This window comes from Periplaneta americana, chromosome 4, assembly GCF_040183065.1.
Source record: "Periplaneta americana isolate PAMFEO1 chromosome 4, P.americana_PAMFEO1_priV1, whole genome shotgun sequence".
Lineage (NCBI taxonomy): Eukaryota > Metazoa > Arthropoda > Insecta > Blattodea > Blattidae > Periplaneta > Periplaneta americana.
The window spans coordinates 60,247,232-60,274,463 of NC_091120.1; the positions used below are offsets into that span (position 1 = coordinate 60,247,232).

General features: G+C 32.7%; 1 protein-coding gene across 2 annotated transcripts in view; it reads left to right on the forward strand.

Annotated features, from left to right (window-relative positions):
- LOC138697833 (cytoplasmic aconitate hydratase-like) overlaps positions 1 to 27,232 on the forward strand; it is a 70,210-nt gene that overhangs the window by 9,000 nt on the left and 33,978 nt on the right. The window contains exons 4-10 of one of the 2 annotated variants that reach the window (XM_069823393.1): positions 137 to 282; positions 702 to 755; positions 3,256 to 3,325; positions 8,494 to 8,686; positions 9,626 to 9,756; positions 11,110 to 11,281; positions 12,110 to 12,327. In XM_069823393.1, coding sequence (XP_069679494.1) covers positions 137 to 282; positions 702 to 755; positions 3,256 to 3,325; positions 8,494 to 8,686; positions 9,626 to 9,756; positions 11,110 to 11,281; positions 12,110 to 12,327 — 984 coding nt within the window. The remainder of the gene's footprint in view (positions 1 to 136; positions 283 to 701; positions 756 to 3,255; positions 3,326 to 8,493; positions 8,687 to 9,625; positions 9,757 to 11,109; positions 11,282 to 12,109; positions 12,328 to 27,232) is intronic. The other variant, XM_069823394.1, reaches the window with a different exon arrangement.

Genomic DNA, 27,232 nt, shown 5'->3' on the forward strand with positions numbered 1-27,232 from the left:
CGTAATAGTAGCAGCAGTAGAAGTTCTTTTGTTACGTCATTAATTGGTGTGTATTGTTTTTAAAATATTATGGAGTTGAATTGTAGTGATAAATCTTAATGCACTTTAACAATAACTTAATTTTGTAAATTTTCAGGACTTTACTGGTGTCCCAGCTGTGGTAGATTTTGCAGCTATGAGAGATGCTGTAAAGAAACTGGGTGGTAATCCAGATCGTATTAATCCAATTTGTCCATCAGATCTTGTTATCGATCATTCAGTGCAAGTGGACTTTGTTCGGACGTAAGTTGAAATCCAGATTCTACTTGATCATTTAAATATTTGTAATATATACGTATTTTAGGTATCATGGTATTGTTTGATATACTGTATTACTTACATATAAGACCCAAAGTATTTTTCCACCCCCGATTTTGAATGCTGAAAAACTTGGGAATGATTCTATATCTGCATATTATCTAAAAAATTTGTAGATAATGGAAACATAGCAGAATTTTATATGTGAGGCAGGGTCTTATTTGTGAGTAAAATACAGTACATATAAGATTAATTTGGAAATCAAAAAAGTAACTGAATAAACTGTTAATAACTGTACCTCATTTGAATTTTGTAGTTTTTATCTGAAAATAAATCATTTGATTGTAAAATTAGACTTCATTAAGAAAAGTTTGTATTTATATGTATGTTATGGGCAATTCCAGACATCGGCCAAATCTGGATGTGAATGGGGAGATTAGAGAATGCCAGTATTCAAAGTAGGAAAGATCTTTATTCTTTTTTTCTTCTAGTACTTTTATCTGCCTTTATTCAAAATTTTATCACATAATTATTATCCTATCAGTTATTTAAGTAGAAAAAACAAGTTTAAATACATAGTTCATTTTAAGAGGGTCCACTGCCTCGGAGTAACGATTAGCATGTCTGACCGTGAAACTAGCGAACCTGGGTTCAAATCCTGGTTGGGACAAGTTACGTGGTTGAGATTTTTTCCAGGGTTTTTCCTCAACCAGTTAAGAGCAAATGCTGGGTAACTTTCAGTGCTGGACCCTGGACTAATCTTGCTAGCGCTATCACTTTTATCTTACTCAGATGCTGGATAACCATAGCAGTTGATAAAACGTCGTAAAATAACTCGCTTTTTTTTTTTTTTTTAAAGAAATTAATATGTGGTAGGATGGTTATTTTGTGGTCATATGATGGCATCATTTATTTTATGTGGACTTTGTAGGGCAGAACGCTATGGCAAATGTTTAATAACATGTAAATTGCTTGCTTTTGACCAGACCTAGGAATGAAAAATCGATGCCATCATGTGAATATTACTTTTCTGCTTAAACTGAAGTTATATTTCTACTATACACATGCATGACTTTTGTTAAGGTATAATTAAGATTTCTTGGTAATCATATTGATGCAAAATGTTTGGTCATTTGTACTGTGTAATTGAGGGAGTTCATTCTTCTGCACACTCTCACATGTCCAAAGTGGTCAGATCTAATAGAAGATTACTCATTGTTTTATCCTGTTTTATATGACGTTAGTTTATTTTAATTATGTGCACATATAACTCTGCACTGTCATTTTTTACTGTGATTAACATTGTAACATGAAATTAAAATAGGGCAAGAAATAGCACTATGCTGCATTCCATAATGTCTGACAGGCACGTAAATATTGCCGGCAGAGGTAGGGAGACGAATAATTGCTAAACAACCAATGGAAGAGATCACAGCCCAGGTTTATCTTGAAGTTGGGTGGGGGTAGAATGCTTCAAACTCCCCAACTTCAAGATAAGCACGGAATGTCACCTCTGTCATTGGTTTATTAGCAAATGAGCTTCCTTCCTCTGCTGGCAATATTTACATTGCCTGTCAGATATTATGGAATGCAGTATAGAGATGAGGTATAATGGCAGAAGCCGTACTCTCAGCACTGCTGTGGACTCAAATTTAATTTCCAAAATTCAGTTTCATTTTCTGTATCATGATTCCTTTATGTAGATGATATTCTGCATCAGATTCAAAACAAGATTCATGAGTAATTGTTCAGGGTTTAAATATTTTTATCTAAGTCATTCCAAATATTTGTGAAGCAATGAAAAGTATGAAAATAGAGACTTTCACTGACTTCAAGTAAATTATTCGTTCTTCCTTAAATAAATAAATGAATGATTGAATAAATGAATAAATATATATAACTTGATTACACACTTTTATCACTTAAGATTTGATAAATAGAGACAATTTTCCTGTGTTAACGTGAAAGATAATGATAATTTACTTTAGTTGACTAGTTTCGGTTTGATTTGAAGCCATCTTCAGATATTATTGAGGTCCTTGCATGTTTCCTGTTTCTTCTGATGGTGTTTTAATGGTGGGTGTATTTATGATCGGTAGTGTTGTATCAAATACAACGTGTATTGGGGATATGTTGTGGATGCGTGTTTGTATATCTGTATATTTCATATTGTTCTAGTGTATATAATTTCTGGTTTTTAGATTCAGTACCTACTTAAGATTTCCTTGTCTGTTTCTATGTTGCTGTAGTTGTGGTTGGTGTTTGTGCTGTGTTCTGTGTATATAGAAGTATTGTGTGATTTGGTTATGGCTGTGATGTGTTCCTTGTATCATGTTTGAAATGATCTCCGAGTTTGTCGGATGTTTAACAATATATTTACCTTAACACAATCATCCTGCAATTTACAATGTTTGCCATTATATCCACAAAATTCGCAGATGGTAAAAGAGAAAGGAACTTAAAGTTGTAGATACGAGTTTACTTACTGCAAGTGAAAGAAACCTCTTTCTGAACGAAAGCACTCTAGACAAAATTTACGGACAGTTTCTCATCCTCTTCAAAATTTAACTTATAATCCTATTGCTAGAGGTAATGAATTCCACTTTAATAGTGACCCTACATCAGAAATAAAATTCTCCACTCTGGCAGACTAGCACTGCTAGAGGATCTTCAATGATGGTATCTGAAGGTAGTTAGTAACCAATTAACATTTACAGAATGGTATATTGGATGGAGATCATTATATCTTATTTTCCTTTTCCTATCATGCTAGATTAATTAATTAATTACAGTAATTGACCAGTTCATTATTTCTTATTGTTTGCATTTTTATGCTAGTAGAACTCGACATATTTTGTCGTTACAACATTCTACACTAGATCTTCCCAGGCTCCTCAAGATCTGTCTGCAATTCAGGATATGCCCATAACATACATATTCTAATTCTTTTGCCCATAGGCCAGATGCTTTGCAGAAAAATCAAGATTTGGAATTTGAACGCAACAAAGAAAGATTTATGTTCCTTAAGGTAAGATGGTCATTTATGTCATTTGGAATAGATGGCATGACAACATCAATAGTGTAAAATCAAATGTTTCAGACTTAAAGTAAATAAAGTTCATCATTTTATGAATGTAGGTGGTTAGATAATTCGAACATTAGGAGCTTTAAAAATGGAGACAACTAAAGGTCTGTTCCCACTTAGCAGAATGGAATTGAATCGAAGCAAAGTGCCTTCTTTAGCTTCCATCTGTCAGAGTTGAACCAAATGGAACTGAAGCATACAAAGGGCTGCAGATTAAAATGGATTGCAGAAGAGCTTTAGCACATTTGTATAAAAAGGCTGAAAGGGAAGAATTAAATAACCAAAAGAAGGAAAGGAAATATTGGAGTCATGATGTATTTTTAACTAAAGATAAACATGGGGAATTTTGATCATGTGATTGCAATTTTAATTTAATCTAAAATTAAGCAATTATTAACATTGTCGTAATGTAATGTCCCAATACAGAAATGTAACAATTTTATTACTGTACTTAATACTACTCAATTACGAGGGGCATCCAATAAATAAGTTTCCCTATTTCTTTTTTATATTATACACGATTTATTAACTTTACAGATACTTATTTACATATTACAACTCTCCAGTTACTTCTCCATATAATCACCATTTCTGTCCAAACATTTTTGGTAGCGTGACACCAGTTTTTGCAAACTATTGCTATATCATGTGTTCTGTAGTTACAGCCAAGTGTTCACTGCAGATTTCACTTCATCATTTTGAAACTGCTTGCCTCCAAGGTGTGCCTTGAGTTGGAAGAACAGATGAAAAACACTGGGGGCAAGGTCTAGAGAATACGGAGGATAAGAGAAAACTTCCCATTTTAATTTTGTGAGTTTGTTCTGGGTCCTTCGAGCCGAGTGAGGACGTGCATTGTCATGCAGCAGCAGAACATTGTGAGATAGAAGTCCGGGAGGTTTTCTTTTGATGGTAGCTCGAAGATTACCATTATGCTTGTTATCCTGGGTAGCAGTCCTGATGCTGACAGACCAGTTGAGTCAAGGATTTAATGGAGTTTGCTGCTCTTCTTTCTTTTTCAGACAGATTTAAAAGCACCTACACTTATTAAACAACATAAATTGCACAAAAATGGACTTCTGGAACAAACTACCAAATATTAAAGGAAGTAATGTGATGGATTGGGTTAAATTAGAAACCAGGGTTAAATACTCACACATAGCCATGCACTTAGACACAGATCAGATATATAACCAGAGAAGAAGAGTCCATAAATGACCTTATGAATTACAGCATTCGAGATGTACAAGATTATTCAAAATTATTATTCATCCAATTTCAAATGACTATATTTTTAAATTTACAGATGTAGTGTTTAGTGGTACATCAACCAAACAAAGAACTGTCCACATCCAAATAAATGCTAATAAGGTAGTGTCCCATCATGCTGGAAAATATAATCGCCAGATTCTTAATTAATTTGGGGAAATAGCCAGCTCTGTTCCTTATTCATACAGAAGTGATCATTCACTGTTTTCTGTACAAAAGGTCATAAACCTTTGCCCACGAAATGACACAGATGTTGTTGATCACATTTGTGGTTGTTTGTTGCATGTATGTTTTTCTACCTCAATTACAAATATTGTGACGTTTCACTTTGGCATTTAAATGAAAAGTTGCTTCATCACAAAACACTTGTCACTGATTCAGATAGCTGATGTATGTAGAGTAGGTTGTTGTACCTTGATTAAAAATATTCCTAAAGTTGACAATTTTCTGTTTTTAGAATGTGTCATCATAGCAGTCATAAATATTAACCAATCCAAAACTGCTAAGTCGTATACATGTTTATTTTACATTGATTGTATTCCATGTGTTCCATGCACACCTTTGTTGTTTGATTTACCGATAATTAACTTTTCTATAACTTCAACATTGTGTTACATGTTTGTATTTTGCGAAAGTTTAAATGTTCCCCTTTCATTCAGTCACTCAAACAGTGACTCTACAAGGTGCATCTGATCGCTACCGCAAAGAAGAACACTGCACCACCATGCTGTTTGTCTGAAAGCATTTTTAAGTTCAGCAGGAAATATCTGACTGCCACTGCCATCATTTTGGTGTATGGTAACTTTTATAACAACATTGAACTTCTGCTCAGTGTATATATAAAAGTATGACGTAGAAAATGTATAGTGTGGCAACAAACAAAATATAGCACTTCCAATCTTGCATTGTGCATGATGTCATTCTTTCACACTCCTTAACTAAACGACATTTCATACAAGTTGAGAGGATGTGAAGGCATTTCTTTCCCCTTCTACTTGCCCTGAGTCCGTCAGTAACAGACTGGTAGCTGTTACCTCTTATACCTGAACCCCCCCAAGTTGTACAAGAAAATAAAATATTAAATAAAGTACATAAGTGGATATAAAATACAGTGACACAGATCTTTGACAATTACATGTTTCAATATATTTTAGTGTCATTCTTACAATATTTTCAACTAATAATTAATTAAATTAAGAGATGTAAGTTTGTATTATGAAGTCAGGAGGGAGTGACATAGTGCAGATTGTCCCATTGTGTATGCTGTAAAGTAGCAACTAGCTGTGAAGAAAACATTTATCTTCTGCTGTCAATAGCTTTTTAATGTGCCAGTTGATATAAACAACAATCAAATGAAATACAAATGCTTAGTATAGACTTTCGAAATATAGATTATCAGTAAACATTTTCAATAATAAGAATTTTCACTATGTTCAAAGTCTTATTAGTCTAACGTTAGTAAGATAGACAGTAGCATCTTCCCCTTCACAGATGGTAAAGAGTGTGAGTAGAGGGGAAAGCCTATCAACCAAACTGAAATGAGGATTAATGTAGCCTAAGTTGTGACAGAGATGTAGGCCATTTTACACTTCAAGATTACTCTAAGTACTGTAATATAATAGGAAGTAGGAATAGAATAATGCTACATTATCAGGGCTTGGATTTATGTGTAAATGCATATTTGTTTTTTCATTGTCTGCAGTTTAAATTTTCTCGTATGTTTATGAATTAGGATATTTGGAGTGATTTAAAACGTGTATTATTTTCCATATTTGTCCATATTTCCGTGTATGGTAGACTATATAATATATTTTTACATGTTTGAAGAAAACTCTAATATTTTTACATAATTTAACATTTTATTGTAAATATGTTCCATAGTTTATGGTTTCAAAGTTATTCTTGTTAGAAAATCATTCAAAACTTATTTTACTGACATTGTGAGTAATGTGACAATTGCAATTGGCAATAATCAATTTACGATTGTCACCTGGTCAGATCTATTTACCATTGACAGAGGGGTGTTCAGATTTAAGAGTTTAACTGTATCATGTTCTGTTCTGTAGTTCACAAACCGTCAACAGATGTGTTTGAGTTTTGGGTGTGTCTTCAGTGTGGTTTATATATATTTTTTATACTGTGTGTTAAGCAGTTAAGATGCCACCAGATCATAAGTCATCGTTTATAAAATTACAATTTTATGTAAGTATGAAAGATCTTTTATAAGTATGAAAATTTGATATAATATAGATATTCTTTACGTTATTTTGCACATTTTTATAAAATTTTAGTCCATATTTTCCAAATTTTTAATCCATATGTAATGTAAATACCAAAAATGACCGATATGAAAGCATGAATTTGTCTAAGTCCACTTTGGGCAGTGGGTGGTTCACACGACTAGGGAAGGGATGTTTATTTTGCACCAAATTTAGTCCTTGAATATATCTTTGTTATGGATTATTTATAACATTTGATCTATAAACAGACAGAGAAAGCAACAAACAAACAAACAAACAAAACAAAGAAAAACAGCGTGGAGTCTTCTGTAAGAAATTCGTTAACGTGTATATCTAAACTCTCACAGAATCAGCCAAAGTCTTAACCATTTTTATTACATATAAATCCTAGCCTATATATTACACTATCTAGAGTAAACTATACTTCACTGGAGCAGATTCATGCTCTTCAAAAGACTCAAACCAAATGATATCCCCCACTCCAGTCTGACTGGTATATGCTCTTGGTTTCTGCGCACTTTGAAATGGTTGTTGCTCACCTATACCAGTTAGTAATGAATTGGCCAGACCCATCTCTTAGAATCAGAAGACCTTCAGAAAGTTAGCCAACGATATGGGAAGATACCTTGAATGTAACTGGCTATGTGGCTGCACTAATGTGATCTTTGCCTCAAACGAGATAGACATAGACATTACTTTCGAAAGTTGTTGAATGCAGTATTAAATTGTGTTCGCTAGAACAGTCTTCTAACCCCTCAACACAGTATTTAAAAGTCCTGACCCTGAGTGCTAAATGGTATTTAAATGTGCTAATAGAATGAAATTTACATGACGTCACTCTTTTATTTCTATTTCCGAAATGGTTAAACATAATACAACCGTATGATAGTAAAAAACAGACACTCTGTAATATACTCGGAAAAAACCTCATGAAAATATCTCAAATAGATTACGAACTGTGGCCAATTTTGTGCAATTGTGCATAATGCCTACACGTGTACATAAAACTACAGAACTAACCTAGAGAGCAGCATACATGCGTATGGCAAACCAGCCTGAGAAATTAAAGACGATATACAATATATGATTACTTGACATTCCTTACAATAAAATTCTAAATTGTTCTATGGATTAGAGACAGATAAAATATAAAATAATTTTCCTCAAGTTATGAATTGACAAACGTGAATTACGAATAGCTACAAACCATATGCTGTACAAACTGAGCTAGTAAGGCAAATGTAAGAGCAGCTCATTTGCCTCTGTTCCAGAACTTTCATTTCAGAAGGTAATGCACACATTATTTGCCTCTAGCTCTATCTGTAACAAGAATACTGTTTCCTGAGCAGACATAAGAATTTGCACAAACCACTTTTCTGAATTTTGTGTTTGAGGAAAGTCAGAATGATGAGGTAAAATTTTTTGTTATGATCACAACAATAATTTTGGTGATACACCATTTGACAGGTTACACCATTTGGTAGGTTGTTTGAACCTATCGACAAATAAGTATTTTTACTTCCTTACTGCCCTCCCCATACAGAAATATGCATATTTATCAATATATTTGTTAATAGAATTTTCACAAATACCTTTTGATTTCAGTGGGGTGCCAAAGCATTCCAGAATATGCTGATTGTTCCCCCTGGCTCAGGCATAGTTCATCAGGTGAATTTGGAGTATCTGGCCCGTGTTGTCTTTGAATCAGATAATATCTTGTATCCAGATTCTGTTGTGGGTACTGATTCACACACTACTATGATCAACGGTTTGGGTGTACTGGGTTGGGGTGTTGGAGGTAAGTTTTATGTTTGGTTGGTATATTACAGACAATAAAAGCATTTTCCATGTATTGTGTTAATTGTGTTTGATTGTAAAGTAGAGTTACGTAAGTACGAAATATGTCGTTATCATTACTGTATTCAAATTAATCGTGTGTTATGTCTTGTAGAATATCTTAAGATATCTTTGTAAGAGGCCAATTTTTTTGTTTTGGCAGTACCTGTACACACATGAAAGAAATTATTAACTTTTTATATTTAAATGAGGATTTCCATGATGGCTCAGTGCTAATAATAAGCCAGGGAGCCCAGGTTTAAACTCCGATCTACCCTGAATTTATAACTTGTGTTGGGTAAGCCGATGATTCAGGCAACACAGGTTTTCTCCAAGTACTCCAGTTGCTTTGTGACATCCTAAAATTTCTCCATAATAATCATCATTCATTACGAAGTGTAATGTGGATCCACCATCTGTGGTGTACTCTCTGACGAACTAAGTGGTCTGTGATTCTCGACATTAGAGATATCTGTGAACCACTTGTAGTCGGGAAAAAAATGCCAAGTTGAAGGTCCTGCCATTGGACAACAGAATATAAAATAGTTATAAAATTGGTCTGTTATGAAGCTAGGCTTATGAAACTATATTCGAAACAGTCCACACATTTGAGTTTTATTGCAGTTTTTTTTTGTAGTAATATTTCATGAATTGCATATGTAATATTTTTACATAGGTACAGTAATTTGGATTTACATCTTCATAGAAAAATTGTGGAGAAAATTATAACAAAGCATATTTTAATAGAAGTACTCTGCTTGGAATGAAAAATAGATACTTATTACTTTCAATTGACTACCGTATTTATCTGTGGGGGGGGGGGGGGGGAAAAAAAAAAAAAAAAAAAAAAACATAGTCACCATCTATCTTCTAAGTTCCTAATTTTAAAATTGTGAAACAGGTATTGAAGCAGAGGCTGTGATGCTGGGTCAAGCAATATCAATGCTGCTGCCTAAAGTGGTTGGTTACAAGATAGTTGGGCAGTTAAACCAATATGCGACATCTACAGATCTTGTTCTTACCATTACAAAGGTACGTGGATGTATAAATAGATAAGATGAACTTTGTAAGTTTAATGTAGGTTATCCATGTAATGAAATATATATAAACAAGACTATTTCATATATATTATATTTCATATTGATATGCCAGTATGTTCAGTAACGAAAAAAAGGATAAAAAAACAGGACAAAAATATTAATTGGACCACATGAGATATTAGTGATATATTTTATAGCAATAAATTTAAACAGTCCAAATAATCAAAGTTTTATTATTAAAGCCATCAAACTTATCAAATTACATAGTGATAAACACAAATATACAATTATTTACGTGTTGAATGAAGTTTTCAATTTAAAGAACCATCATCAAATCTCTCGTAAACATTACAAACAACTTATGCTATAAGTTATGTTATGATTACACGATGTCCACTGTAGATGAAATATGCAGTTGTCCAATATGGGATGTATTGTTTCTCTACCACTTCTAATACAAGACCTCACATGTTTCGAACATTACGTCCTCTTAGCTTTACATGAAACTGTACATCTACTTCTGTTAACGTAATGTTCGTCAACATTTACCACTGATTTCTCTACAATACCGGACACATACTTCTCTCTATCATTTTCAATACAAAACCTCACATGCTTCGAACGTTACGTCCTCTTTATCTACATATGAAGCTGTATATCTACTTCCATTCATCAATTTGTACCAGCACTTTGACTTGACATCCTGTAAATGCAGTCTTCATATTGCTTCTGTTATACATATTTTAACCATATGGATTTGATATTATTGTCACCTTTTATACAGTTTTAATTTACGTATTTGATTAATTAATCGTATTTTAACAATGTTATTTTTGTATATATAGATTTTATTACTATTCATATGCATCGTTATAATCAATGAAATTGTTCAATTATACTTCACATTTAAAACCTACGTCACACTGTTTACATTATAACATAAGTTGTTTATAATGTCTACGAGAGATCTGATGATGGTTCTTCAAACCGAAAACGTTCATCTAACATGTAAATAATTGTATATTTGCGTTTATCACTATGTAATTTGATAAGTTTGACAGCTTTAATAATAAAACTTTGATAACTTGTACAGCTTATCGGACCCAATGTGGTTTTTAAATCAATCCAAATAAGACAATGAAAATTAATCTTCTAGTTATCCTTCCGAATTGTATTCATATTCTGAAAATTCATAGTCTTTCTTTCAAAAAATATATTTATTTTCATTGCTGAAGGCGAAGATAAAGGAGTATGCTGTGCTTACATAAAATAAAGTTAAATCATTTTTGTTCTTTTTTCTTCCTTTTCATGAACTGAATAGTGAATATTATTTATTTTATTTCAGCACCTACGTCAGCTTGGTGTTGTTGGAAAGTTTGTGGAGTTCTTTGGTCCAGGTGTAGCTGAATTATCCATTGCAGACCGTGCCACAATTAGTAATATGTGCCCAGAATATGGAGCCACTGTTGGTTTCTTCCCTGTTGATGACAACAGTCTTGCCTACCTACGTCAAACAAGTATGTATATCTTCTAATATACTCGTATATGTAGTGTGTTAAGTATGGAATATTGCTAATAACTCTTTATATATTCATTTTATGAAAAAATACCAAAAACAAAAGTTGTTGGAGATATCTAACTAAAACTTATGGCTGTGGACTCACAAAAGTATTGATTCGTGTACAAGGTGTGGCAAAAAAAAAAAAAAAAAAAAAAAAAAAAAAAAAAAAAAAAAAAAATGGCACCCTATATTAAATTTTACATATTGACTCAGCATAAATGAATACTCTTTTGTAAATGTTGTGGTACTTTCTGTGTGTATTCATATGGAGTAGAACATTAAAACAAACAAAATAACATAAATCAACAATGACTCCTTTTCATTCCTGAATTTGAAACTGTTCATCGTGGCAGAAATAGATTTAGAGATTTTCACGGAAATTCGGGTTTTCTGTATTTCTATAATGAAAAATGGTTTTTTGCATGCTGCATGTTCTGTCTGTGTGTCTGCATACAATTTGTCTTAACTGTTGGACTAATTTTATCCATATTCAAGGAATGATGTACGTGAAATATATCTGCTACTAGAAATGAATGTACACAATGGTAATTTATTCCAAATGAAAGCCAGTAGTTTTCTTCATGATATTTAGTATTACTGTATTATTGAGATTATATGGATAAATAAAATTGTGTAATAATAATAATAATATTTCTTGAAAATCATCCATCTTCAAGTGAGATGAACCACTGGGATCCGGAATTACAAACATAAAAAAATAAATAAAAATGAAATGAGTAAAATAATTTTTCACTTTGTACATTTAAACCATTTTTTTTTTCAGATCGAGATGAGAAAAAAATACGTGTAATGGAAGAATATCTAAAGTCTGTGCAGATGTTTAGAAATTATTCAGATTCATCACAGGACCCTGTATTCTCTGAAGTCGTTACTCTTGATTTGGCAACAGTGGTGTCTTCTGTGAGTGGGCCAAAGCGACCTCACGACCGTGTTCCTGTAGTTGATATGCCTGAGGATTTCAGACAATGCCTAACAAACAAGGTAAGGTTTACATTATTACTTACTAATGTCAATTTTAATTAATATTTGTTCATAATGCAGTGATTGTTGACTAGAAATATACACACTTACTGTCAGTGGTCATGAAATATATTAGTACATTTTGTAATAAAGAATAACTGCATTTATAGGTTGTAGGTTTCCGGATTCTTGCCATGTCATCATTGTTTCTAGAAGCTGACATTTCAACCAACATACTGTGGCCTTCTTCAGAGCTGCAGTGACTTGACTCCTAGCGAGGATGTTATGTAGGTCCTTCTGTGTTCCTGCCGATCACTTGTTGGTGGTTGGTTCTCCTCTTTCTCTTGTGATTGGTCCAATGGTCGTCCATTCATTGTGCATATTCTGCAGCATTGCAGGAAACGAGAAGTGACATTGACTGCTGATGTTCTGCTTTTTTCTTTCATAAGGGGTGTATTCGCCTCTACCGTGTTGCAGAAAGTGAAGTGAGTGGTCATTGTTCTACATCTGTTGAGACTATTCCATCTCTCTTCTCCCCGTAGAGATGAACTAAATACAAAGTCACTGCAGATCTGAAGAAGGCCACAGTATGTTGGTTGAAACATCAGCTTCTAGAAACAATGTCAACTCAGCAAGAACCCAGAAACCTACAACCTATAAACACTGGCTGTGCAAGCCTAAGTCAACAATAACTACATTTGTGTATATCATAAAAAATTATGTTAGGAATATTAGAATCTTCATATTTTAAAATGTTCAGAGCCAAGATTTGCAGAATTTATGCATTCTACAATATACTGTATATGCAAATCTTACATTCCCTAATAGTTACACCAAGATAGAGAATTTGACACTCATATTTCAATTGAAAATATATTTTCATCTTCATTATAATCAACAACATGTACTTGACCTCTTGGTCTGTTCTAGCTTCTACTTCATCGGAATTAATCTGCCATTACATTTTTTGACATCCACCCCTGCTGCAACATGTTTGGCAGTGATTCCCATATATGGTCCATTAAAGATTTTATTTCTGGCCCGCAGAGCAAACATTATTGAACAGTGAAGCCTAATCTATTAGATGATGTAGTTATGCGAAACTAAGGTTCTTTTCAAAACATTTTAAGGGCACAAGTGACTACTTCAGATGCTACTTCAGATAAACTGAGGTAGCTAACAATTTGAATACAGTAACTTCAGGATTCAGAAGAACTTGAAATTAATTTTAATATTATTTATTTTTGGACAGATATGTGAATAATTTACAAACTTTTGAGACACTTGCATTGTGTGTCTTCTCATAATTTAAATATTTTTAAGAGAATCTTTTCTCATTAGAGGATTGTCACGAGGACAAAGTTTACTCTAACAATTTGTGTTTTTTGTATAAAAGAATATTTCATACCATGTTCATCCTCCTCCAGTCTTGACACTGAATTGCTAGCTATTGATGCTGCTCTTCAGTGTGTTACTCAAATTCTGAAAAATCTATTTGCATACTTACCGACTCCAAGGGGGCTATATTTAATATAATTAAATATGTATCAAACCTATATGCACATAGAATTATTCCAATTCAGAAACAACTACGTAAACTAAAAGAACTCCAAAAGGAAATAATATTTCAATGGATACCTAGTCATTGTGGTGTACCTGGAAACGAGAAAGTCGATAATATTGCAAAACAGGCAACATATTTGCAACCAACACCTCTTCTTCAAGTGATATCTCTATCTAGTGCTTTTGCTTCTGTAAAGTCTCATAGATCAACAAAAAAAAAAAAAGGAAAAATTTTACAGTCTGTACCAAAGAAACCAAAAGACCTGGAAATGTACAAAAACTTGCCCAGACATGTTCAAACATTTTTAACAAGAGCCAGAACAGGTCACATTGTCACCAATTTTATCTACACCGATTTCACATTTCTGATAATCCTACTTGTCTGTGGTGTAGTAATCATGATGAAGATCTGGAACACATTCTTCTATACTGTCCATCCATAAACCACAAAAGTAAATTAAAATGATCAGTACCAGTTGCAGAAGACACAGCCCTGCAGTATATATTGACTACACCCCAACTCTGGCTACGAGCAACAGGCATCTATAATGAACACCGATCAAAATACCCCTCATTTCTCGTGAAAAACAACAATTGAATAGACTACCTTGGACTATAGTGGACTTTGTTGTCAGCAAACAGCTGGATACATTAAGAAGATTGATTGATTGATTGTATAAAAGAAAATTAATGTTACACATATAAGCCTTATCGAAAACTAATAATGAGCGTGACAAGGTTTATACAAATACACATATATATCAATTTACAACCATGAGTTATAGCAATGATTTCTTAGAAGAGCTATGGATCTTTAAAGAGCTAACAACACAATCAATTTTAATTTATGGATTTTTAGGTTATGTTTGCCAAAATAATTTTCGTGTGAATCAAGCTTCTCTGACACGAGTACTATAAAACAATTCCTAACATACATGTATGTTAGTCACTTTCAAGATGCCTTGAGATTAACCACTACACTACCTCTTACATCCCTTACTTAGAATCTCCAATGAACATCATACTCGTTTCACTCATTAAGATGTTCTAGAGTCACTTAAATACAAAACAGATAAACTATAAAAATATATGCTAACAAAGTTATTAAATTATAAGTTAATATTAATGAATATTAGATACCATGAAAAATACTATCTGTCTCTCCTGGTTATGGAACCTGTGTGTAGTTCTGAAACATTGGAAATGTCAAGATCCAGGACTTGGTGGAATATCCAAGGCTTAATTCTGTGTACCAGTATTGTGGACCATTACAAACGAAGATGATTTGAAGATATGCCCACTCAGGTTCTTAATTTCAATTTTGACTACCGGTATGTAATTTTAAGTTCTACTTAAAATTAATGCAGGATGAAACACTTCTTGATGTTGAGTTTGTATTTATATTGTCACTGTATAAGAAGAAGCCATTTCAGGTTTAATTCCTTGCATGTCCACTCTACAAGGTATATGAAGAAGCTTAAACTGCTTCACTGCTAGAAGATTATAAGAAACTTAAATTCATACAGTAGAACCTCAATCATCCATTCTTCAATTAGCTTTTCTGCATATTACCGTGTATAAGAGCATGATTTTTTAAAAGTGGTTTACAGTAATCATTAATGGCTTATATTGCTCTTTTCTACTTTCTTAATGGTATCTATTGTGATTTCATAATTTCGTCATTAAATTTCGTTCGATTTTCTGTCAAGATTTAAGTAAACACTTTCACCCCCTTTGATCTACCATAAAAATTTCACTTCGATCCTATTGCTGGATTTTTTTGTAGTAGTTAGTAAGCTTAGAATGGACATAAAAAAGAAGTATGTAGGAAAGTGCAGAAAAGAGTAACTGACTTAAACACCAGATTGATTTCAACCATTAAAATGGATAATTGAGGTTGTTCTGTATTGTTAACAAAGTTTTGAAAACTTTGATTTCAGATATTGTTTAATGGGATGCTTATGGAAAAATGCATTTGTAAATGATATTTTGAAACTAACAGTATATTTCTGAAAAATTTAAATCAATATCTTGATCACAGCTAAATATCAATGAGAATTATTTATAAGACTGAATAATAATAAACTCAAAAGACAGCACAACATATATTATAAATTATTAGTAATTTGTTATATAAAAATTTGTAACTTCCTGACCTTGATGTTGTGTTGCCTTATGGCCCTCGGTTTGATTTGATTTGTATAGACCTATGTGCAGGTGTAGACATTGAGATTAAATATTTTACATTATTCCCATCGGTGACACTTCTTGTTTACAGGTACTGCTGCTATGTTATTTTTTATGTTGTAACATCTAACCTGTCAATTTGATTGTACAGTATATTTTCGATGAATTTGACGATAGATTTGATTAATCCTGTGATTGTTTAAATATTATATACATGTTACTTTGTCAATGAAACCTGAAGCTCTACATAAACATGTGCAGGAGACAATTGGAATTTGATAATCAATTCTTCTCAGAGACATGGATTAGTCCTATGATGGTTCAAAATATAGTATGTCCATCTCACTTCGACATTCTACATAAAGATGTGCAGAAAGGAATTAGAATTTGATAATCGATTCTCCCCGGTGATGGTGTGTATATTCTCACCACCTAGGAAGAATCCATTTCAAGTCTAATACCTTGTGTGTCCAGTTTAAGTTTTGAATTCTTCAATAAGGGCATAGAAATAATGTAGAGAATTGGGATTTAGAAACAAAATCCACCCAGTGATGATGTATTGTATCCCCATCACTAGGGAAGAGTCTGTCTCAAATCCTTATATTACTAAAGTACTGAAGTTGGTTGGTTGCTTGTTTTGTCTCATTTCTGTAGCTTATGAATATAGTCCAGCAGTTTCTTCGTTCTTTTGCTTATGTATCTTGAGTTCTTCACAAGTCAACAGATGCTCTCCATTCAGTATATTTCCTTCTACATCGTAAATCTTGCATTGTCCTGCATATGCTGAATCCAGACAGATATTCTACCAAACAGTTAATGGCCTCTTGTCAATCGGAAATGTGCTACTAAAATTTTTCGTGGAAGTATTATTAAGTGTTTGTCCTGCTATATTTTCATACTCCCCCCCCCCCTCCATCTACTCTTCACTGTACTTATTTGCATAGCTTTTCTCAGTTATTGTGGCTAGTTTATATACAGGGTTTTTGAAAAGTAATGCATAATTGCAATTAAAATTGAACGGTAGGATTTTATACAAAAAGGTCAGACACGTCAAATCGTGTTTGTAGGAAGGAATGTTTGTATGGAAATAAAATATTTTTGCTAATATTGTGCGAATGACGTTATCGAGAACATTTCTAAGTGACACTCTATAGTTTTTTGATATCAGAAAGATAATTTTTTTTCATAAGAGATGCGTCATTTGTTGTATACAGAAGCATAATGATTATGGTTATTGAGATAACAATTTTATTGTTGATACGTTTTGTTAATTATCTTATGAAAGCAGTTTTATTGATGAAATTAACATAAAAAACTATGTTCTTAACAGAAATGAGGTTTTGTAACAGAAGAAGTACACAACAAGAGGTATGCACACTTTTGAACGAAACTTGTCCAAATTGGCTACCTATTTCTCAGTCATTTGTTTGCAGAATAGAAGCGAAATTTGGAGGTTATAGACATATCAGAGACATAAAAAGAACTGGTAGACTGTCCACTGGCAATTTGAAATAAGATGTTTTGCTGATGGTTAATGTCCAAAGGGAACTGTAAAATAGAATAGAATCTACATTATATATCTCAAAAACAACTGTCTAGAGAATTATTGCACAGTACTAAATATCACACTTAAAAAGTCCAACCTATGCAGGAGTTAATGTAAGATGACTGGAGCAGGTTACAGTTTGTGTTCTGACTTTCACTTCTAATCTACTAACAGTTAACTTGATAAATGGGTGGCCGAATTTGATGAGTTTCGTTAAAAGGTGCATAGGCCTACCTCTTGTTGTGTACGTCATCTGTCACCAAATTCTCTCCTATTTTTCTCCTGCTGCTCATCTTAATCATATCATCATCATCATCACAATCTCATTTCTCTTATTCTCTAAGTACATCTTCTTTTATGTTGATTTCATCAATAAAACACCTTTCATAACAGAAGGGCTAACAATAAAATTTTATTGTTGCTATAGTAACCATAATCGTAGTACTTCCACATCTAGTATATATAGTCACGAAGCTCAATACGTAGTAAATATGCATTATAGATAGTTGCTAACCACTAGGATCGCTAATATCGCCTCATTACATACAATGTGAAATAGTACCGGCACAGTCTATTGTTCCTTGCACCCTCACAACTCAAGCTTCATGACTGTATATACTAGACCGTTGTATTTCTGTATAAAACAAATGTAATATTGTATTAAAAAATATGCTCTTTGAGACGATATAAAATAAACTACAAGATATCATTTAAAAATGTTCTTCATGCCGCTATCACACAATAGTAATCTCAAAAACATTTTGTTTCCATAAAAATAACCTTTTCTGAATACAAGGTTTGACATGTCTTGAGCTTCTTGCCCAAAATCCTTTCATTCAGTTTTTACTGCAATTATGCGTTACTTTTGAAAATCCTGTATGTTTATTTCTATTAAATTGTTAACTGGTGTGATTATTCCCTGTTCTCCCGCTTTAGTTAATTGTCTAAAGCTTCGTTTCTTAATAATCCCACTTGTTCTGTTAATGTTCTTATTTCATGGTGTTTGTGATTTGTAGTAGTATTCTAATTGGTCATAGCTTGTATCACTGCCCTGGACTCGATTGGTGTTACTGTCTTTGTTATTTGATGTCTGGTATAGTATGTCTTTCAGTGCTAGTTCAGCTGTTGTCATTCTGATATAAAAAATCGTTGGCACTGATTCCAGTGTATACTGATAGGAGTATTCACAAAATATTCCTGATCCAATTTCATCATTTTTAAAGATAAATTACTCAAATTTGCATATCGTCGGCTAAGAATGAAGACCTTGTATCTCATAAAAACCGAACTTTAGAGGAGGAACAAAAAACTTCATTTTTATATTTTTAAACACAATTGACCAAATTATCTTTTAAATGAGAAACAGAAACGGTTAGGATGAGTTACGAGATTATCTTCCGATTAAGCCAAAAAAAAAATTTTTTTTTTTTAAATTGAGATACTAGGTTTTCATTCTTTGCTGACGATAGACATTTTTAAGTTTTGTACTGTAATATATTATGATGTAGTGAATTGAGACTTTTAACTGAACTTTCTCCTGTTGATTATGTCCATTCCTTCACCACGAGGAAGTCTGTTTCAAATCCTCAATCTCTCAAGGTGTTGTAGAATTTCTATTACACAAGTTACCTGGAAAAATAAAAAGTGCTTGAAAGACTCTGGGCCTTTGTTTAAATTGCTAAATTATGTTTATACATTTTAAAGTTTTGGACTGGTATATGATGTATTGAATTGGGATTTGCTAACTGAACTTCCTCCCGGTGATGGTGTCTATATCCCCACCACCAGGAAGAGTCTGTTTCAAGTCCACAATCTTCAAGCTTATATAGACCAGTGTTTTTCAACATGTGGCACACTAAAGGTGTGATTTGAAGTTTCCCTGCACACTCATAATCTAAACCAATGGTTCCCAACTGGACAAGAGAGTGTATGTACTGAACATTGACTTGTGGATTCACTTTTTACTACTCTTTTCAATATTATTTGTCCAGTTTCTGGTACAACCTTTACTGTTTTCATTTTCTCGTGGCACACTGGTTGAAAAAGGCTGATATAGATCATCACAGAAGTTACTTGAAAAAAAGTGAAAAGTATATTATGTGAAGGACCCTAGGTCTTTGAACCTTCTCAATGTGACGTTTGTGTGACCTGTAAAGTAATGGCTTTTTTTCCCATGCTGCACTAGTACTTTATTTAATACCACCAATAAAACTATATAGGCTCTTGAACTGTTGTTTAAACTTCAAGATCCAGGTGGAGTCCTCCCGGTGATGATGTCTAATGTCACACCACCAAGCAGTACTCCACCTACAGCCTGAAGTTTTGAAATATGGAAAGTCAGGTTGTCCTCAGTTTTTCGAGTTGTTACCTTGCTTGCCTTTGGATTCAAGGTTCGAAGATTCATACTTTTACGATAAAAATGTATAGCATGGTTTCCTGTGTAAGAGAAATAAAATCGAAGATGTCATGTCGTACAGCTAGGGCCCTTGAATGAAACAAATTGAAAGACTCCAAATAGTTTATAGCCATTTATCTCCGCCAAAAGCTTTCTGCATCCTTATAGGCCTTCAGAGAAGGTTCTAAGACTTTTGCAAGAATGTGCCAAAATCTGAATAGATATCCAGAATAATACAAAAAGTCGAGTCACTGATGTATATGAGATCTATCCCATAACCAAATCTAATCAAGTCCATCCCAAAGAAGAGTCCTGAAATTTTTTTTAAGAAGACGACTGTGAAATTTGGACTGATGTTAATTATGTATATATCCACATCACGTATGAAATGTCTGTTTTAAGTCTACAATATTAAATTATCTCATTATAAGAGCTATAATATTACTTGAAAAATGCTGTTGTGCAATTGCAGTCATCATTAGATTGCTAGGGGTGTGATTTTATGGTGATTATTTTACCTTAATTTCAATGAATATTTCGTAAAAAAAAAAAAAAACAAGCAATTTCGTGCATATTCGCACCTTAAAGAAACTTAAAAAATAATAAAATAACTTTTTTGTTATTGAAACAATCTCTTTGAAACTAACAGAAAATTATTTGCTTCATTAATTAAATTCATAATTCAATATCATTCGACTGAGAGGTTGACAGCACTGTTTTTTGCAAGTTTTCCCTGACACTATGCGTACATCATTGCCGGATGTCACATGCATTAATGCTAAATGATCAAATATGTAGAAATGTTCATATATATTTTATAACGAAAATTTTAACATTTTATTTGGAAGAAAGTCATTTTTTGTGCGAATTCTCCATAAAACTTTTTTTTTGTTGAAATTGTCGTGATTATGTAGCAATTTAATACAAATGACATCAATAAGATGCTATAAGATTAATTTTTTTCCGAAAACTTAATTTGCATAAAATATGCTAGTAGTTGATTAGCAACGCATGTCTTCTCAATTACAAAAACGTATATTTAGCAGTAGCTTGATTCTTTAAGGGCTATTTCTGTCTTCATAAGCGTAAAAATTATATCTTCGTTTTTCAAAGGAAGAAGACACAAATAAAGAAGTAAACACATTTGTGTGCTTGATTATTTGCAAACATATTCTTAAAATTTGATAAATTGCTCTCGTAACGATAGTTTTTTGTAAATATGTGTCCTTTTCGGATAAACTCCAGAACATGGATTGCACCCTTTCCCTTTTACTTCAGAATTCCGACCTTGTGCACACAAAATAAATTATTGGCACTGAAAAGTGCCTTTTCGTAAATATAATGATGCGCATTCGACAAACGCAGACAAATCTGCTCTTTTAGTATTTTAAAACATAATTTGGTAGGTACAATCCATGTTCTAAAATTTTCCCCACTAAAATACAAAGTGTTCGTTTGCAGACCGATCCCAGGTAGTAATGTTCATTAGTGGTAGAGGGTGGAGTGGGATTTGTCTGCATAGGGAAGTGTGAACGGATCTATCTGTTTATGACATATGATCACTTGCCACACACAAACAGATTTTGTTAGGGGCTGAAGTGAGACTGATCTTCATAGGAATGCTGTGTATTTATGATATGAACAGTACAGTACCGAAACTGGTGTATCCTAATCTAATGCAATAATAACTTCTCCCGAAGGTAATAAGCAGGGAAAGGATTTATATGTAAATACATATTTACTTATAAAGCTAATATAATTTATATTTTGCATTATCTTTATGTTTCACAATGTGTAGGGTTGAAAAATCCTACTTTTATTTTCCATATTTTTCCATATTTTAGAGTTTAGTACATATTTTCGTTAATTTCCATATATTTTCCATATTTCATATAAAACAGTCCATATTATATTAGGTTTAACAATAAAACAAAACAAAATTCCATTAACTTTTAAAAATACATTTCAACAATAGAGATTTAAACACATGTTCAGTAATCCCTTTAACATCAGAGTTATTTGAAAATTAGCAGTCCTATCAACAATGGGAAAGTAAGTTACAAAACTGTATTAATTTAATTTAAAATTTTTAACAGACTTCAGTTGTGCAGCTCAACAGTTAAATGCCAGTCAGAGTACACATAGGTTCAGTTTTGTAAATCATACTATAAAGACGGTAAATATGCCAAAAGTACGTCATTCAGTCAATTTAAAATCAAAACTAACAAGTTACATTTCAGAATTTAAAGAAGATGGTTTATCAACTGACAATAAAATATTATTTTGTAATTTGTGTCAGTGTGCAGTATCATCTACACAAAAGTTCCTGGTGCAACAACACATTACAACTAGTAAACATCAGGCCAACAAACAACTAAATTCCAAGCAGAGACAATTGTTTTTAACACAACCAACAACATCGAATGTAAGATCTGAGTTTAACATCGACCTGTGCCGTTCTCTCATCTCTGCTGATATTCCTCTCTACAAACTAAAGAATAAGGTCTTCAGGGAATTCCTTGAAAAATATACTCAACATACAATCCCGGATGAGTCAACACTTAGGAAGACGTATGCTCCATCCATCTACGATGAGACAATACAGAAGATAAGAGATGAAATTAAAGATAGTTCAATTTGGGTTTCCATTATGAGACTCCCGACAAAGAAGGTAGACTTGTTGGTAATGTAGTTATAGGTTTGTTAAGTGAACAATATTCTGAACGAATTCTTTTACATTGTGATGTTCTAGAAAAGTGCAATAACAAAACTATAGTTAAACTGTTCAACGAAGCTATGGGTATCCTGTGGCCAAAGGGTATTATGTACGATAATGTGTTATTCTTTATTAGCGATGCTGCCCCTTATATGGTCAAAGCTGGACAAGCATTATCTGTTGTATATCCTAAATTGACTCATTTTACTTGTGTGGCGCATGCATTTCATCGTGTGGCAGAAGTGGTCAGAGACAATTTCCCTAAAGTAGATTTGTTGATTTCATCAGTGAAAAAAGTATTTCTCAAAGCTCCCAGTAGAGTTAACGTGTTGAAAGAAATGTACCCTGAAATTCCATTGCCACCAAAGCCAATTTTAACTAGATGGGGTACATGGCTAGAAGCAGTTGAATATTATGCCGAACATATAGACTCTATTAACAATGTTCTCCTTGCATTGGACTCTGAAGATGCAGTCTCAATTGATACTGCGAAAACAGTTACCTGTGACATAAGTGTGAAGAATGACTTAGCTCACATTCAGCATACATTTTCATGCATCATAAAAACGCTCAAAAGTCTCCAAAATAGGCACCTTTCACTATCTGAAAGTTTTGAAATTATAAATAGTACTGTGGAACAACTGAATCGTGGTAGAGGTAAAGTTGCAGATGCAGTAAGAGCTAAGGTGGACACTGTACTTTCAAAAAACCCTGGATATGAAGAACTACAAAAGGTTGTTGCTGTGATGAGTGGTGAATCAACAGTGAAGATTAACTTGGACTTATCCCCAGCAGACATTGTGAAATTGAATTATGTACCAGTTACTTCTTGTGACGTCGAACGCTCTTTTAGTCAGTATAAATCTATCCTCAGAGACAATAGAAGAAGATTCACTTTTCAGCACTTGAAAGAAATGTTTGTAACCTATTGTTATGGTAACAGACAATAAAAATTGTGTTTTGTTGAAACTACATTGGAAGATAAGGTACGTCCATTATATTTTTTGTTTAGTTTGATTAAAATGTACCAATATTTAACGTACATAGTCATTTTTTTATAATTTTAAGTCCATATTTAATTCCATATTTTGGTAAAAATCCATATTTAATTCCATATTTTGGTAAAAATAACTACATATATATTTACATATTTCATATATTTTTAGTCCATATAAATCCGTTCCCTGGTAATAAGACATTTTCCAGAAGTGTAAGCTGTAATCTATTCTAATGTTTTGTTATGGAATTATTGCGGCCTGTTATTACTGTTATCATCCATTTAGTGTTCTGTCCAAGGGCAGGTCTTTCACTGCAAACCCAACTTTTCCCAGTCTTTCCTATTTTCTGCCTTCCTCTTTGTCTCCTCATATGATCTATATATCTTAATGTCGTCTATCATCTGATATCTTCTTTTGCCCCGAACTCTTCTCCTGTTCGCCATTACTGTTACATTATGTTGGAAATTTAATACTGTAATAGAAGTGATCGACTGCTAATAAACCCCGTCTTAATGAAAATCCAATATGATTTTCGAACTACTTAAGTGCAATAATTCTTGTAATCTGCTCTTTATTGAAAATTAGCATACCTTGTAAGATGAAGCATCCAAATTGTGTATTGTTTAGTCCTGTTAAGCAATATGAATGAACATTCAAAGGTAAGAAAAAAAAATTATAATCTGTCACTGGAAAACAAATATTCAAATGCTACACACCTGGAAATTGTCACATCGATGTACGTTATCTAGCAGTTATATGACAGATGAGATGATAGGCTAGTATATTTACCCTTTGATGATAAAGCTTTATGAGAAATATTAATGTCACTCATTTAGCCTAATCACCAAAGACAAATTTACTAGATTCATATTGTCTTCTCGCTTTGCGCATATCTATCAAATAATGCGATTTTGGAGTTTCATTCCTTTTTTTAGGAAATAGGCATACTCGTTTATTTAAGCCGAATATCCAATCTAGTCATGAATAACACCGTACATGATACCAGATTAATATTCGATCTGAATATTGAGTCTTACGCCACATCCGAATATTCTTGCGTAACTTCAGGGATTCCTATGGAATAGAGCTGGTGGAAAAATACTGTAATATCCATTTGCAAATGCGCCATTGATAAAAATGACTAATTGTTGAGAAATATTGAATTGTGAAGTATTGAAGGAGAAAAAATTACAAAGGAGTTAAAATTCCTGAAAGAATTGAGAAAATCGAAACGTTCCTTTGGATATCCTATCTTATGCATCGAATTCCAGATGTAATGAATGTACATACTCAGTAGTCCTAGATTTTGTGGTAGTGTGTGTATATGTAATGACCATAATGCAAGTTTCCTCAAAGGATATCTGTTTCTCGTATCATTTCTGCTATTGCTTTGTTACTACACCCAGATAGCCTATGTACTTTGAAAAGATCGTTAAATAAAAGATAACAAGCCAGTTTACTTAGGAAAAGAACAAATAGATACAAACAGATAATATTTGGGGCTTCCTACAGATGTAATTATGGAGTTTGAAATTCTTATTTCTTATCATCTTAATATATAAAATTGAATGTGGGTATGTATGTTCTCTATATAAATCTACACGCTTTGACTGATATGTGCCAAAGTTTGCACATTTAACCTTCATAACCAGGAGCAGAACATAGGCTACATTAAAATTGTGCAAATGGAAGTTAAATTAATTAACATTATAAAAAATAAAAATAAATAGATCAAATATTCATGTATTATATTAAAATGCAAAATCTTCTGCAGTCAATTGTTTTCTATTATTGTCTGTTGTATTCAACATCGACTTTCACGAGGCCATGGAAATTTTAACACGAAATTAAATTACATTGTTGTTACAAATCATGAAGGCTAAAACTAGATAATTCATGCAGTAAGTATCATTACGCAGTCCAAGACCGTATTATGAATTCCTCGATGCAGTTTTGTAGATAGTGAGCAAACTGTTTTATACAACTGAATTCTAGAATTCTTTGAAACTACAAGGATCGCTACCACATAATTTACTTAATATTGAATAACCAATAGTACTATTGCGAAATATTGACCCACCAAAATTATGCACGAATAAAAATTGGTGTGATAAACTCATATGAAACGTAATAGAAGTAGCAATATTAACTTATTCCATGTATTGCTAGGATATTCATTCAATTTTAAGAAACTGCAATTTCAATGCCACTAGCATTTGTAATTGCCATATTAAAATGAAGCTCTAGGACAGTCGCTCAGAGTTGCAGACATTAACTTAAAAATTGCATGTTTTTCACATCCTCAACTACATTTTATACAAAGAAGTGGGGGGGGGGGGGGAAGATTTTATGCATATCAATAAGCAAGTCAATGATACTGTTGTCATGTTGCTAATGTAGTATGTGAATGTACTTAAGCCCACTGAAAATAACATTGTATTAATTCTCAAAATATTGTGGTTCACGTTGCAAATTTAGTATGTTAAGCGTTGTAGAAATAAAAATCTCTTAATTTCTAAAATACCGGTAGGCCTATACGTTTCTCAGAATATTAGTCTTTACGTTAAAAAATGACTTATTGCGAGTTTATATCCTATCTGTATTCTGTGTATAAAATTAGAATTAATATAATATGTTCTGAATTTATGAGGTATAGTTTCAAGTTATATTTAAAAAAAAGTGGGTGTACAGCGGTCAAGATGTAAAAAAATCTTCCAATATAAATTAAATTATATATGTATATATTGATTCGATGCTGAAACTGGTCAGAAAGAGGAGAAGGAATTATATTTTCGTTGAGTTTTAGTTTGTTTATAGTTTGATTTTTCTATTACTTTATTTGTATTTCTGGCGGTGTGGACCAGAATAAATAAATAAATAAATAAAAACAAATAAATAAATAAATAAATAACAACAAATAAATAAAGAAATAAAAACAAATAAATAAATAAATTTAAAACAACAGTTTAACGTCAGGCACATGATGAAATGTTTTCTTTTCGGTGTCTGATTTACAACTGATTTAAATTGTAATGCTGGCAGGCATTTGGCTAAGGAGTTCATTAATTCATGTAAGTAACGTTAAGTAAAGATTCATCTTTATGGGCGAGGAAAGCTTAGTAAAGGCAATTTGTTGTGGTTGTCTATAGTTAGGTTTCCGAGATTTCCGAAAATTTAATAACAAGTTTAATTGAAAATAGAAGCAGAAAGGAAAACCCGGGCAATTCCGGGTGCTTTCAGCTAGTAGAATAATATAAATGTTTGTTACATTGGCATTATCTCGCGGATTTAGACAGATGCATAAACAGTATCGTGACGGGGCCGATTTTGAATTTGCGTCTGATTCTGTGGGTTGTAATGAACAATGATTTTGGACTGCAAATTTTATTCAGCTAATTTTATTATATTTTCTGATATTGACATCCCAATTTCACTGTCTTTTACCGTCTTTAAATAGTTTTTGTAGTTAAGAAAGGACTGTTAAAAGAGACCGATTTTCCAAAAGGTACTGTAATTCATAA